At 52.4% G+C, this 14,357-nt stretch overlaps 1 protein-coding gene across 1 annotated transcript in view; it reads right to left on the bottom strand.

The window, feature by feature from the left end:
• NDUFA10 (NADH dehydrogenase (ubiquinone) 1 alpha subcomplex, 10, 42kDa) overlaps nucleotides 1–14,357 on the bottom strand; it is a gene marked incomplete at its 5' end in the record, with an annotated part of 32,784 nt that overhangs the window by 16,989 nt on the left and 1,438 nt on the right. The window contains 6 exons of the mRNA XM_010843873.1: nucleotides 687–795; nucleotides 5,846–5,931; nucleotides 8,113–8,167; nucleotides 9,999–10,078; nucleotides 11,938–12,059; nucleotides 14,006–14,092. Coding sequence (XP_010842175.1) covers nucleotides 687–795; nucleotides 5,846–5,931; nucleotides 8,113–8,167; nucleotides 9,999–10,078; nucleotides 11,938–12,059; nucleotides 14,006–14,092 — 539 coding nt within the window. The remainder of the gene's footprint in view (nucleotides 1–686; nucleotides 796–5,845; nucleotides 5,932–8,112; nucleotides 8,168–9,998; nucleotides 10,079–11,937; nucleotides 12,060–14,005; nucleotides 14,093–14,357) is intronic.

Genomic DNA, 14,357 nt, shown 5'->3' on the forward strand with positions numbered 1-14,357 from the left:
GAACTCAGATGCCAACTCGTTCGTGCACTGACCGCCCTTGCCCAGAGAATCCCATGGACAGAGGAGCCTGGTGGGCTACAGCCCATGGGACTTGGAAGAGTCGGACATGACTGAGCAAGTAACACACATGAGCACTGACCGCCCAGCTTGAAGTTCTGATTTAAATACAGTTATTCTGCGCTTCTGCTGATAACCAATCACAGCCACCGCGGACATTCTCACTATCCCACTGGAGCTGTGACTCAGGAGTGATCACTGCCGGCCACGTTCCAGCATACTTTCAGCCCCGACGACTCTCCACGCCACTCTGAACGAAGCCCGTGGACCTGCCCAGCTCTCACGCCTGCCCTCGTCCTCCCCAAGGGCGCCCGTGCACCCTAGGCCTCTGCGGAAACGCACACCTCCCCTCCTTGAGGATGACACACCGTGACGCCAGGAGTGAGAACTGACGGGAAAGGACAGAGAGAAACTGAGGAGCAACGAGAGGCCGGCCCAGACGGCTTCCCAGGAGAGCAGCGCCCTGCGTGTGGCCCTGCTGCTGGAGGGGCTGCACAGCAGAGATGAAGGGGGACAGGAGAATCACTTCAGCGAAAATGGAGCTTGCTCACGGAAACAGACCCACAGAGAGCACGCTCCAGAACTGACTTTGCACAGGCTGTCTGACACCCACTGTTCGAGGGCCTTACCTCTGTGAACTCCTGGAAGACCTGGTCACTCTGGTGGGCACCGACGGTGACCTCTGGGAGGAAGACAGGGATGGATGTGTAATTCAGCACCTCCAACTTATCCTGAACCCTGGAAAGTCAGACAGATGTCAGACAGACCGAACATCAAAATCAATACAGTAACATCAATAATCAATACAATAAACTCTGGAAAGTCGGACAGATGTCAGACAGACCGAACATCAAAATCAATACAGTAACATCAATAATCAATACAATAAACTCTGGAAAGTCGGACAGATGTCAGACAGACCGAACATCAAAATCAATACAGTAACATCAATAATCAATATGGCACACAAAACACCAAAGTCAATACAATAAAGTAAGCTATTAGGCTGATTGTTTAAAATATCCACCCCCTTCACCTCAGAAGCCAAACTTTCCCCAAAGAGCCTGTGGGGCTGTGGGAGCCACCCTCCCAACACCACTCTCAGGACAGACTGTCTTTTAAGAGTCCCACGGCCACAGGCGACTCCCTTTGGGGAAAGGACACAGATGTGAAAACATGAAGCAGGACCTGCATGTGCTCTGAATACAGACACAGCAGGGATACAAAGGTGAGAGCCAGCACCACCTGTTACAGGGCTGCTCCTGTGGCCAGCGCCCACGAAAAGCCTGCACGACTGATGACCCCTGAGGGACCAAGCGGAGAGCCACTGTCGTCGCTGGAACGCCACTGCCAGCTCAGCACTCTGCCTGGAGGCCCCCGCAGTGTGGGGACCAATTCCAGGAGCGGAGGCTGAACAGGGCGCGTGGAGGAGGCTGGGGCGGGGAGAGCCCCGCGGGATGCCTCCTGCTTTTCTCAGCGCCGAGACACACCATCAGAGGACTCACTCCCTGTCTTGCCATTTTATTCTGAATGCTAAAATGTTTATGCTTTGTTATAATTTGCTTACTTTAAATTTACTCTGACTATAACTACTAGAAGATGAAAAGCATTTTGAGTGCTTTTAGGAAGAAATGTTAAGTCTCCTTTCTTCAGGGCTCAAAACCAAGAAAATGATTATTTTAAAAGGCCCTTTTCCCATTAATGACTTATAATGGCAGAAGATGCCTCCGCTGAAATGGCCCAGATGGAAGCTAAGTGGATCTGGCTCTCGGCCACGCTGTGAGGACCTTGGGTGGGCCCGGCTCCTCCTCCCCGGGGACCACAGGGCACTGAGAACCTGCGACAGGCCGCATGCGAGTGACCGGAGGCGGAAGCCTGCCCCAGCATCACTCGCAGGACCGACAACGCTGTAACCAGACACCGTCCCCAGGGCACGCTGCTGGGACGACTGCTTCCCTAAGTGTGCTCACATGGGTGTCACTGGTCGTGCACACAGCTATCACATACACTCAATATGAGCGTTTTCTCTTCCTTTTAACTGTAAACTGGTTTACAGAATATCTTTCATAAGCCTGTGTCAATAAAGTACATGTCTTCACTTTTAATACAAATGAAATTATTCTATACTTATTATATGCTGATGTGCTCAGTCGTGGCTGATTCTTTGCGACCCCATAGACTGTAGCCTGCCAGGCTCCTCTGTCCACGGAATTTTCCAGGCAAGAATACTGGAGTGGGTTGCCATTTCCTTCTCCAATACTTATTATATAGTAAGGATATATATTTTTTTTTTTTTAGTAAGGATATTTTTTAAGGTGATCTCACTGTAAACAATTTCAAATAAAATGAATCTTGTGTTTTTAAATATTAATAAATATCAAACTGGGGTATGATTTGGTTTTGTCTATAGTTTTGAAAACCTAAAAACATACTGAAGAATTGAAAAGAACAAACTGGCCTAGGAACGTGTGTGACAGAGACCAACAGCGCCATCTACATTTAATCTGGAAGAACTACAGTTCACATACCCCCTTACAGAAAAGGTGGTGTTCAGTCACTAAGTCCTGTCTGGCTCTTTTTGCAACACCACGGACTGTAGCCCACCAGGCTCCTCTGTTGCTCTGCCCGTGGGATCTGCCAGGCAAGAATACTGAAGTGAGTTGCCATTTCCTTCTCCAGGGGATCTTCCTGACCCAGGGATTGAACCCACCTCTCCTGCACTGGTAGGCAGATTCTTTACCACTGAGCCACCTGAGGAGCTCTCAAAGAGGGTGTATCTTTGAACAAATATCTTCAAACCACTTTTGAAGATTAAAAAAATAATCTATAGAGACTATTCTACCACATACTCAGCCTTGTGTAAACTGCTCATTCACTCTGAGCTTCCGCGATGACTAAGCAGAGCCCTTGGAGCCTCTCTCCCGTAAACCCAACTCTGGGCCTCCAGAAACTACAGACACATTCCAGACTGAAGATAAGCAGGGGACGGACACAACAGGACACACTTCATGACTCAGGAAGCTAAAGCGGTGAAAGGAAACATTCTGTTCACAGAGCATTTAGTCTAATTAAGGAGAGTCAAACACTGACAGAACATCCCCTTCACATCCCAGCCCAAAGTGTCCCCGTGAGAAGACAGTGCGTCCCCGAGGCTGATTCACAGAACGAGGTGCTCTGCCACGTAATTTCAAAACAACAGTGAGGCAAGAAGGGAAAGAAAAACAGTAAATTATGACTTACAACTCAACTGTTTCCCAATTAACGGAATGCTTACACTTTCTCCTAAAGCATGTCCAAAGCTATCTTTTAGCTTCTCCTGAGCGGCAAAGTTCTGCATGAAACCCTACAATTCTGATACCAAACGCCTACCCTCCAGTTTCGTCACACTGGAATTCTCTTGGAAAGACAGCCTCCAGAAGTCGTAGAAAACACACGTCCCTGTGATGAGGCAGCAGGGGCAACAAGGGAGCCCCAGCTCTGGAAGAGGTGGGCCCGCAGCCCTGCATGGAGAAGGCCCGACTGGGAACGCGTCTCCAGCACAAAAATGAAGCAAGCAGGGCAGCAGCGGTCAGTTACGGATTACGGACATGAACACAAAACACTATCAAGGTTGAATAGGTACTCACACATACATGATTACACACAACACACGTTCTGAGACGCACAAAAGTGCTCTAAACCAATAATCTGGTCAGATTCTGAACAGAATGAGTATAGCTGGAAAATGGCAGGTTTACTGTAATTATCTTAGAAAATGGTCATAATTTTGCTTGAGTCGCCCACATTAAGAAATGGCACTTAAGTGAAAATAAGCAGAATTACCGTTGTAAATTGTTATGAATTATCCTTGGGAGGCAGAGGAGAAAAAACTGGGATGAGGAAGAAGCAATCCCATTGAAGAAGCGGTAAGTCACCCACATGGCTCAGTCCCGTTGATGAAGAAGCGGTAAGTCACCCACATGGCTCAGCCCGGCAAATGTCAGGGCTGGGACAGCACCATTTTGTTTTTCTAGTACTCTGCCCAGCAGGAGCTGGTATGACAAGAATCATGCATATGCCCGCGTCAAATCAAAGTCTGGAAAAGTCAGAGGGGCGCAGGAGAAAAGAAGGCGCACAGGGCGAGCCTAGGAAAATGCTCAGGCCCTGAGGGGGTTACTGGGCAGGTGGGGAGGCCACAGGCTCAGGACACCCTGCATCCTGACGGCAGAGGCAGGGCAGACGATGAGGACTCTGAACTAATTCTGGGAAATGGAACCTGGATTCACGCCTCGACAGGCACGCCACAGAAAGGTTCTGAGAAAAGGGAACACGGGGTCACTGTGACACTCGTGAAGATTAGCTGGCGGGCAGGCACACAGGGATGGGTGGGATGAAGAACAATGAATCGAGGAGCAGAGATCCAGAACCAGGGCCTGCGGCCCCACCCTAGCGGCGGGACCTGGGGAAGGGGCGGGGTCAGGAGGGAAAAGGCGGGTTTAGGCAGATGATCCCAGGGGATGAGGCAATGACCGCACCAGGACCCCAAACAAAACCTCCCCAACCATATACAACACCCTAACAAATGCAAAAGACCTGGAATCACACGAACTGTGTTCTCAGACCACAACAGAATTAAACTAGAGCAATATTTATAGCACCAAATGCATATATTGGAAAGGAAGAAAGATCTAAAACCAATCACCTAAGCTTCTACCTTAGGAAACTGGAGAAAGAAGAGCAATTGAAGTCTAAAAAAAGCAGATTAAAAAAAAATAACAACAAAAACTGGAATAGATGTCAAGGAAACTGAAAATAAGGAAACAGAGAAAATAAGGACTTCCACAATACAGGTTCAAGTGTGCAAGCTGGCACACATTTTCTGGAGAACAATTTCAAAACACACAGTAGCCATAAAATGCGTTCACATAATCTGACCCATAACTCCAGTTTCATACTTTAGAAAAGTAACCTGAAATGGAATAAAAATAAGTACAATATGCTCATTACTGTTATTATAAATATGAAGAAGTGAAAATAACCCCAAAGACTGATATTAAAGAAATGAAAAGGACTGTGCCTATATTTCAGAGATCAACTTTTTCTGTAAAGGGCCTATGTATGGCTTCATATATGTACCTTGTTTTTCTTATAATCCTTTAAAAATGTGAGGACCATTATTGGCAGCTGAGGCCTGGATGGGCCCCCAGGCCATGGGCCCCCACCGCTGACTTGCTTCTTTCAGAAGATTTATGAGGCATGAGTAGCCATTAAAAAACTGATTTTAAATATTTAACAAAATAGGGACACACTCTTTTTAAAAGTTACCGTACAAAGACATATGCAGGATAATTTTTATTTAGAAATACAGGAACACACAAACACTTTAAGAAAGATAGGAAGAAGCCGCATTAAACTCTGACACCTCCCACGATGCGGGTCCAGCCTGGACTTGGGTTTCATGGCTCTGACCTCCCCGGCTTGAGCCCACAGCGCTCCTCCCCGTTAAACTCCTCATCGCACACTCGCGCCCGGCCTCCTGCCCTTGCCCACTCACAGCCCCTCCAGAGCTCGGCCTCCCCGCGACAGTCTTCTCCCCACCCCTGGGCAGCACCTCGGACCCGCTCCTCCCTCAAGCCTCCAACACGGCCTCCCGCCCTCGCAGCCACTCTGGACTGATGACCTGTCTCTCACCTCACTCTGAAGACAGGAGCCACCTGCGGAGAGCTCTGAGAGCCCAGGTCCTGGCCCCCAGGCCTGCCCCACCCAGGCCCCTCCCCTCCTCTCCCCACCCCGCCCCGCCAGAACTCACAGCATCCTCAGTTTGTGCAACTTGCGGTCGTTCTGATCCAGCCACGGGCCTTTGTCGTACTTCAGGTACTCAATATCCTCGACCACCTGCGTGCAGGGATTTAACAGAGGACTTAACAGAGAACATTCAGCGCACGACAAACCACAGACCCCGGCAGGAAGGATCACGCCCTGAGGGTCAGAAAGAAAGGTCTGATGGTCAGCCTTCAGTGAAGTGGGGGGGGAGAGGTGAGCCCCATGCGGGCGCCGGGCCGGCTGAGCCCCGGTGGAGTGGCAATTCCCCACAGGCTGGGAGGACGGGGCAGGCCTGGGCGTGGGCAGACTGGAGACGGCAGGGGCTGGGGCGCAGAGGGGAGCCAGGCCTCCTCCAGACTCGTTTCCTCCCACAACTTGACTCCAGGAGGCAAGCTCATCCACTAAAGCAGCAACAGGACAAGAGGATGCACACAATTCCTAGAGCTCCAAGAGCCCACACTCCTCAGCCTGCAGTCTGGACAGCCGGACCTCCCAGTGGGCCGGCCTTTTCAAACACATTCTCCCCAAAACACGCCAAACTCAGGGACTTCTTAAGGTTCCAAGAATGTGAGCACATTCAGTTATGAACTCCAGTGATAACAGTCTCGGGGAACACGCACGACTCTTCTGCCCAGACCCACGCCATGTAAAGCCTCTGCCAGAGGGACAGAAATAACCTGAACACAAGGAAACGGACATCACAGACAGAGCAGCCTGGAAGGAAACGAAGTGCAGCCTCGTTTCCAGGCAGAAAGAAGCAAGCCTAAGAGAACCCCCAGAGCTGGGCCAGAGCCTGCCTGGACCGTGGGCCCCCACGCCCCTGCTGTGGAGAAGGGCCGGCTCTCTCCCCACGCGGGGGAGGCGCCGAGGCTCTGCTGTCCTTAAAGCAGCTGCCTCTGCAAAGCTGTCTGCCGTCACCATCTACTCCTCAACTCCAGACCAAAAGCCTGTACTTTCTTTTAGAATTTTTAAACTTTTTAGAATAAGTTATTGGCTTCCCTGGTACCTCAGCTGATAAAGAATCTGCCTGCAATGCAGGAGATCCCACTTTCAATTCTGGGTTGGGAAGATCCCCTGGCAAAGGGAAAGGCTTCCCATTCCAGTATTCTGGCCTGGAAAATGTGTATAGTCCATGGGGTCATAAAGAGACAGACATGACTGAGTGATTTCACTTTTCAATTGATACTTAATATAAAATGAGGGATTTTTTTTAACCAAATGATGCTCATTCGCCTCAACACCATGTAAGAGCTAGCCCAGTCTCTTCTACTGTTATCACCGTTTACAGCGCTGACTTTTCCAACCGTGGGCACACGTGCACCTGTTTCTGGACTCTGCTCTGTTAAACCACCTATTATCTCCTTTATTAATAGCGCAGTGCCTTCATTACCGTAAATCTGTAATATGTTTTTACACTTGGGAAGGAAAATGTTATTCTTTTCCAAAAACTGTTTTTAAGCTGGAGGATACTGTCTTACGATGCCGTGCTGGTTTCTGAAGTGCAACACGGAGACTCATCTGTAACCGTGTAAACCCCTCCCAAGCCTCTCCCTCCTCCCTTCCCGCTCCCGCATCCCACTCTCCAGGTCGTCACAGAGACAGGCTGGGCTCCCTGTGTCATACGCCACCTTCCCACCAGCTGCCTATCCAAATGTTTTGATTACTCAAGCTCTCCTGAAAATGGCAGAGGGTGACCTGCACCCACTACTTTGGGGAAAGCTGGTATCTTTATGTGGTCGACCCCAAACAACACGATCCAGACTCGAAACCCAAGCCTGACCTGGAGGTGGGCCTCCTTGTGCGTGGACAGTGGTTCCTCCACAGCCTTGATGCCGTGAGGCGTCGCCGTGTTTCCTACTGAGGACCGCACGCTGTGCAGCAGTGTGGGGTTTACTACTGAGAAAATCCACGTAAGAGCGGACCCTCGTGGTTGAAACCCCTGTCGTTCAAGGGTCAACGGTCTCAATAAATCTTACCTATTAACTAATCCAATGTTCAATTTTACCATAACCCAAAATTCCTTGCATCTCCACCCTTTCATAATTTTAAGATCCTAGAAAGTGAATACCTTAAAGGAAAATCAAAACGTCATGCTCAGAGAAATGTGATGGGAGGGGCGAGGCACTTGTATCAGATCACGAAACACAGATGCTTCTAACATCAGGAGGAGCCGAACTCATCACTTGATTTGCAAAACCCCTACACAGGAGTTAAATTTAAGAAAAATTATAAAATGTTCAGCCGTTTTCTTACCTTTTCTGCATCCTGAGCTTCCCATGCACTGTACTGTAGAACCTCACATTTCTCACTGTAAGAGGAAACGAGATGCTTTCCTGTAAGTCTTCCCAGTGGACGTCACTGCACAGACGAATACCTGATGCCAGGCGCCCACTCTAAACAGAAACGCCCGCATTCTCTGAACTGGCTCTCAGGGAATGGCTGGCCAAGAAGGGCAAACCTGAGGCAGGGCTGTGCCCAAGGCTGGATGGTAGTAGCAGCAGGCCTGTTTTCTGACCCTCACCTGACTGGACCGCCCCCACCGCACAGGCAGGAGGCTGGTGCTTACGGGGCAGGGAGACGGGTCAGCTCCGCGGGCACGCAAACCTCCACCAGTGGCAGCACGCATCGCAGGAAGCACAGGGGGCCCAGGGCCGCACGGGCCGCACGGACGGCAGCCGGGGGCGGCTCGGGAGGGTGGGGCAGATAGGGTGGCGGAGGGACACGTTACTTGAGCTGCTGTAATTTTGGGGAGCCCAGCGTCTGACCATCTGCCCTGCTGGGCGAGGATGTGAACTTTCTTGGCTCCACAGGGGATTCACCAGCCACCAGAGAGCAAGTGCGGGGCTGGGTTCACCTCCTAGGAGGGGGCTGTCTGACCTCCAGCAGGACGCAAAGCAGCCCCTCAGGAGCCCAGGCCCGTGTAGGGGTATGAGCTAACCCCCCACTCAGCTTGCGTACAGAGCATGCAGGAGCACTGGACGAACCAATGGACACTCAGAACCCCTGCTGGACACTTCACCAACAGGAGGCTCTGGGTGAGTTCTTGAAAATTAAATGCCAGGTGCAAGAAAACCCTTATTTCATCTGTAAGCCGAATCTAAGACTTCCTTTCCTGACAGCACAGCTCAATGTCCTATTTGGGACTGGCTGGGGAGCCTTTGCTCAGCAGTGACTTTGCAGCTAGAAGATCACCACAAGGAATCTTTGGAACTGAGAGTCTAGGGCTGGCCACCTCTCCCTGACACCTCTCCATGCCCGCCCCGGCAAGATTCACAGGACTTTCTTTCTGCGCTTCTGGCCTTGAAAATAGAGCAGCAGTCTGTTTCTACTACCCATGAGAGAAAAGCTGATCACAAGGAAGCACTGGTTTACAGCTAAAAAAACTGCATTCTAATTCAAAACTTTTCTTCCAAAACTGCTAGACAATACTCTGTTCACAGTTTCAGTTACTTTGAAATTTTAAATAACAAGAGCAAAACATTTTCAGGTATCAAAAAAGGCTTACGCTTTCTAAAAGTCTGAGAAATTCTACTAGAAACCTTAACAGCGTTACGGAAACATCCTAACTGTAGCTGGACGTGAGTGACGGCAGGAAATGACTGCCGTGTGCCTGACACACGAGGGCCACAGGATGACTGGCCAGAGCGCGCGGATGCCCCGTGCCGTCAGAGGGAGGGAGAAGCAAAGCTGCCAAGGCCCAGTGGTGTTTCCACCGAACCCACAGGCCCCTAGAGCAACAGCTTTCAGAAGGACCGACAGGCGCCGCTGAGCCTTCCCAGTCACAACCACCGAGTCCCTCCAGACAACCTTTCTAGGTAAAAGGGCCACTCAGTTGCCACCGAGAGTGAAAACATGAGTTCTCTAACGTTAAAACCTGTCACCGAACGTAGCTTCATCTCACTTCTACTATCAGAATAGCCTAAAGATACGACAAAATAAATATTGGCTAAATTAATAAAACAAAGCAACTCCCAGCCGACCAAATCAAACTGAAATGTCTGCTGTCATTCTTGCTTATAAACGTCAGATTAAGGCTCCCCAGACGAGATGGAGTGAAATGAACTAGAAGCGCTCCCGGGGCTGGGGGCCATGTGTGCAGAGCTCCATCTGGCACATAAACCCACCGCGCCCCGGCTCACCTCATCTCAGGCAGGAAGGTCCCCTTATAGGCATTCTCGATGTCCTGAAGGTAGGCGGAGGTGATCTTCATCTCGTGTGGCTAAACAAAAGCAGAAAGCAAACGTGGGAAACGTCTGTGCTTATGTAAAGTGTGAGACAAGCGACCAACACGGTGCTCCCAGGACAGCCGTGTGGGGTGCTGCAGGGACGGGGGTGACAGGAAAGAGCTGCAGTGCCAGTTCCAACAGTCCCCTCCTGCCGCCCAGAGCACGGGAGTCCGCCCAGGGAGGCCTGGGCTGCGGCCTTCTCTTCCCAGACTCTAAGATGTGGACTGCGCGCGGCCGCGGCGCCTCCCGTTCCGGGAATGAGAGGTGGCAGGCCGCAGCAGGGGAGGGCCTGCCTCTCCCCCATCCTCACACCCCGCTGTCACCAGCTGTCTCCCCACCCGCCCACCTCCTCAAGCTCACTTCCCTTTCACATGAAGCTTGCCAAGCACAGAAATGTAAACTTCCAATCGTGAGCGCAACTCTCCACACTGAGAACCTTAGTTTAGCAGTGCTAAGGGCTCGGTTATCTTTCCCCATGTTCAAGTTTCTTCGTGGCGTCTGCATGTTCTATTTCCCTGTTTACTATTAGTATCCGCCATAGGAATACATGTCTAAAAATGACATAATGTTTCTTTGATAAAATGTCTCCTTTTCTTAGACACAGTGGTAGTTTTAGCTGGTGACGGTATTCATCAAGTACTAGAAAAACAACAATGTTAATAGATCTAATGTGTTCCTTGAAACTGTCTCTTAAATATTGCTACCCAGATAACAAGAGTTATCTAGAGAACTGTAAATATTAATATATAACTTCCTATTTCTCAATAAATGTCACTTTAATAAGCAAAAGCGTTCCCTAGAGCGATAATTAAATACTCTGACTTGTAGTTCCCATCTTTGGCCACCAGATGGAATGTTCTCCAAAGCACAAACCACACAGCACACTCGGGAGTAAAGGCTCCAAGGTGCAGCCAGGCCACCAGCAGAGACACAGGTACCCTGAGCACGCGCAAACTGATCGGGGGAGCAAGACAGTGACCACAGGCTCCTTAAGCCGCATCGAGAGCGCCTGAGCATCTCTGCTGCCCTGGAGAGGACCAGCCCTGAGAGGCACTCGCTGAGCACCCACGTGAGCCCCAGTGCCCAGGACGGACCCTGGGACAACAGATACACAGGCAAGTCCACACTGACATCAGTGTCAAAAAGACAGTGTTTCCTCCCATGAAAAAACACCCTCAGCAGGACTGATCTTTCCAACAAGGACTAGCTGTAAGGGCGACGACGGGCCTGGCCACCATGCACCTCGCCGGTAGGACCAATTTCAAATCGCAGGGCTTCCAAGACCGACTGCCTCAGCACCACTAAGGCGGTGAATGGACGTGTGTGGAGATCCCTCTCTGGGGTCACAGAGTCACTGAGCAGGAGAAAGAGGACAAGGGGCCCAAACCCGTTAGGTGTGAGAGGTAAACTCAAAGGGTGTTAGAGACGACTCAACCTGCAGGAAGCGACAGAGCACGGCCATCAAGAGCAGAAAGGGAGGCCGCGTCAGGGGGCACGCCCGCCCTCAGGGCGCCACGTGTGCAGACGACACAGGTACAGGGGGTGAGGGCATGGCACACCAGGGCCAGGGGGCCCCGGGGAGCAGGGGCAAGCAGGGGGCAGCAGGGCCGCCCGCAGCCCACCACACTGGGACCTGGGGGACGGCACGTGCACACCCAGGTCCCAGGGAGCAGGGGATAAGCAGAGGGCAGCAGCGCCGCCCGCAGCCCCCCATGCCGGCACCTGGGGGACGGCGCGTGCATGCCCAGGTCCCATGGGCCCTTCAGTGAGTCAGTCCCCACCACGTGTAAACACCACCACCATGAATGCCGACACCCAGAGAGGCGGGTCTAGGACAGGAAGGCTGAGTTACGTTTCCCTTCTTCTGGATCCGGCTCTGGACCTCGGGGACCGGCACGTCCACATAGACTACCACGTGGGGGGGCAGGTACTCACAGATGGTGACCTTCTTCACCTGGTTGTAGTGGTCCACACCTGGGGGGAGAGAAACGCCTCCTGTCAGCCAGTGGTCCAGACAGCCTTCAGGCACACGTCCCTCTCAGATTGAGGGACAAAGGGGCCGGCAGCTCTCACAGCTGCGTGTCAACCAGCAGCCGCATGACAGTCATGACCGTGACCGCCGGCTACATGCACATCGTGCTGGCTCACAGCGCCTGCAGCCGCCCCCCCACAGCAGGGCTCCCCCCATCACCACAGACCACAAGGATCAGGCCACAGAGACCAGCTGACTACCCCACAGTCAGGGGCTTTCCTGGTGGCTCAGTGGTCAAGAACCCGCCGGCCAATGGAGGACATGCCGGTTTGATCCCTGGGTTGGGAAGATCCCCAGAGGAGAAATGGCAACCCAATCCAGGATTCTTGCTGGAGAATTCCATGGACAGAGGAGCCTGGTGGGTTACAGTCCATGGGGGTCTCAAAGTGTCAGACGTGACTGAGTGACTAAATAACAAGAATCCAAAGTTAGACACTGGGATTTAAACCCAGCCTAGTAACACTTTCACTTCACTTCAAGAGTTCTCTGCAGCCCAGATCTGCACATGCCTTGGCTGCATACAAGGTACAACGGGTAGCGCCATCGGCCCGGTGGTTAGCCCCACTGGCAGGTGGGTCCACTCTATTCCCCCACAGGCTCGCCAAGTGCGCATCCTGGGTGCCTCAGGCCCAGCTGGCCCCGCAGGTGCTCCACTGCCTGTTGCGGGTCTTCCTCTTGTGATGCCCCATCCAACCCCAACTTCCTACCGAGGGTCTCCTTCTTAACCTCCCTTCCCTGAACACATCCTTCAGACAAATGATCTCAAACGGAACCACACATCTCCCTTGCCTAACCCCGAGGGGCTCCCCTGTGCGTGCCTACCCCCAGCCCCCGGCCGCCCTCTGAGCCTCGCCAGCGCCTGCAGCGCATGCCACTCCCTTGAGGGCAGCACCGTGGCCTAACCAGGGCTCCCTGCTCAGGGGTGCTGCCCCCGAGACCCCATCTCCACGCGGTCAGCCATTCCCCAGGCTCCCTCGCTCCTTGTGGCCAGGCTAACTGCAGCCAGGAGCCTTTTCCCTTGTCTACTGGCCACTTGTCAGACCTTCAGCACCGCCCACCCGGTGCTACTGGCACTGAAAGCACCAGAACAGCATGTGGGCACGAAGGTGGCCTTCCCAGGGCCAGGAAGCGCCGCGGTGGCTGCAGGCAGGAGGCTCCAGGACAGGCCGCTCAGGGAGACTGTCTGCTGGGGCTCTCCAGTGCGCTCTCACGGGGAGAGATGACTTTAGGAGGGACGGGGCGGGCAGGGACTGGCTTTCCCTGAGGGAAGGCGGCCTTCCCAGGGCCAGGAAGGGGCCGCGGTGGCTGCAGGCAGGAGGCTTCAGGACAGGCCGCTCAGGGCGACCGTCTACTGGGGCTCTCCAGTGCGCTCTCACGGGGAGAGATGACTTTAGGAGGGACGGGGCGGGCAGGGACTGGCTTTCCCTGAGGGAAGGCGGCCTTCCCAGGGCCAGGAAGGGGCCGCGGTGGCTGCAGGCAGGAGGCTTCAGGACAGGCCGCTCAGGGCGACCGTCTACTGGGGCTCTCCAGTGCGCTCTCACGGGGAGAGATGACTTTAGGAGGGACGGGGCGGGCAGGGACTGGCTTTCCCTGAGGGAAGGCGGCCTTCCCAGGGCCAGGAAGGGGCCGCGGTGGCTGCAGGCAGGAGGCTTCAGGACAGGCCGCTCAGGGCGACCGTCTACTGGGGCTCTCCAGTGCGCTCTCACGGGGAGAGATGACTTTAGGAGGGACGGGGCGGGCAGGGACTGGCTTTCCCTGAGGAACGGCATCATTCATCTACTTATTAACAACAGACGCTCACAGAACGTGTACCAGCTGCAGGGTGGGTCTAGCAGGACCTTTACAAAGCCACCCCCGTGCCCACAAGGCCAGCCTGCCGCCGACTCACATTGCTTCCGGATGAAGCCTTGTCGGTACATCGCCTCCAGGAAGACAAAGTCACTGTAGATGGAGCGCTCCAACACCACACCCTGTCCTGTTTAAAAACATGGAAACAAAAATCAGAATCAGAGAATAACTGCAGCAGTGAAAACCAGTCTGTTCACTTTAGAAATGGAAAAAAATTATTTACAACTCCATTTCCATACCAAATATTTTCAAAAGAACACGTATCATATATGCACTTCTAAGCAGAAAATCATTTTCTAAAACTAGAATACTCATCCACTTGAGAAATAGAATGTTCTGTTTTGCTCTTTCGCAGATCCAACAGAAACATCAGCTAACAGAGAAAAGGCACT

This window comes from Bison bison, unplaced genomic scaffold (assembly GCF_000754665.1).
Source record: "Bison bison bison isolate TAMUID 2011002044 unplaced genomic scaffold, Bison_UMD1.0 scf7180017847763, whole genome shotgun sequence".
Classification (NCBI taxonomy): domain Eukaryota; kingdom Metazoa; phylum Chordata; class Mammalia; order Artiodactyla; family Bovidae; genus Bison; species Bison bison.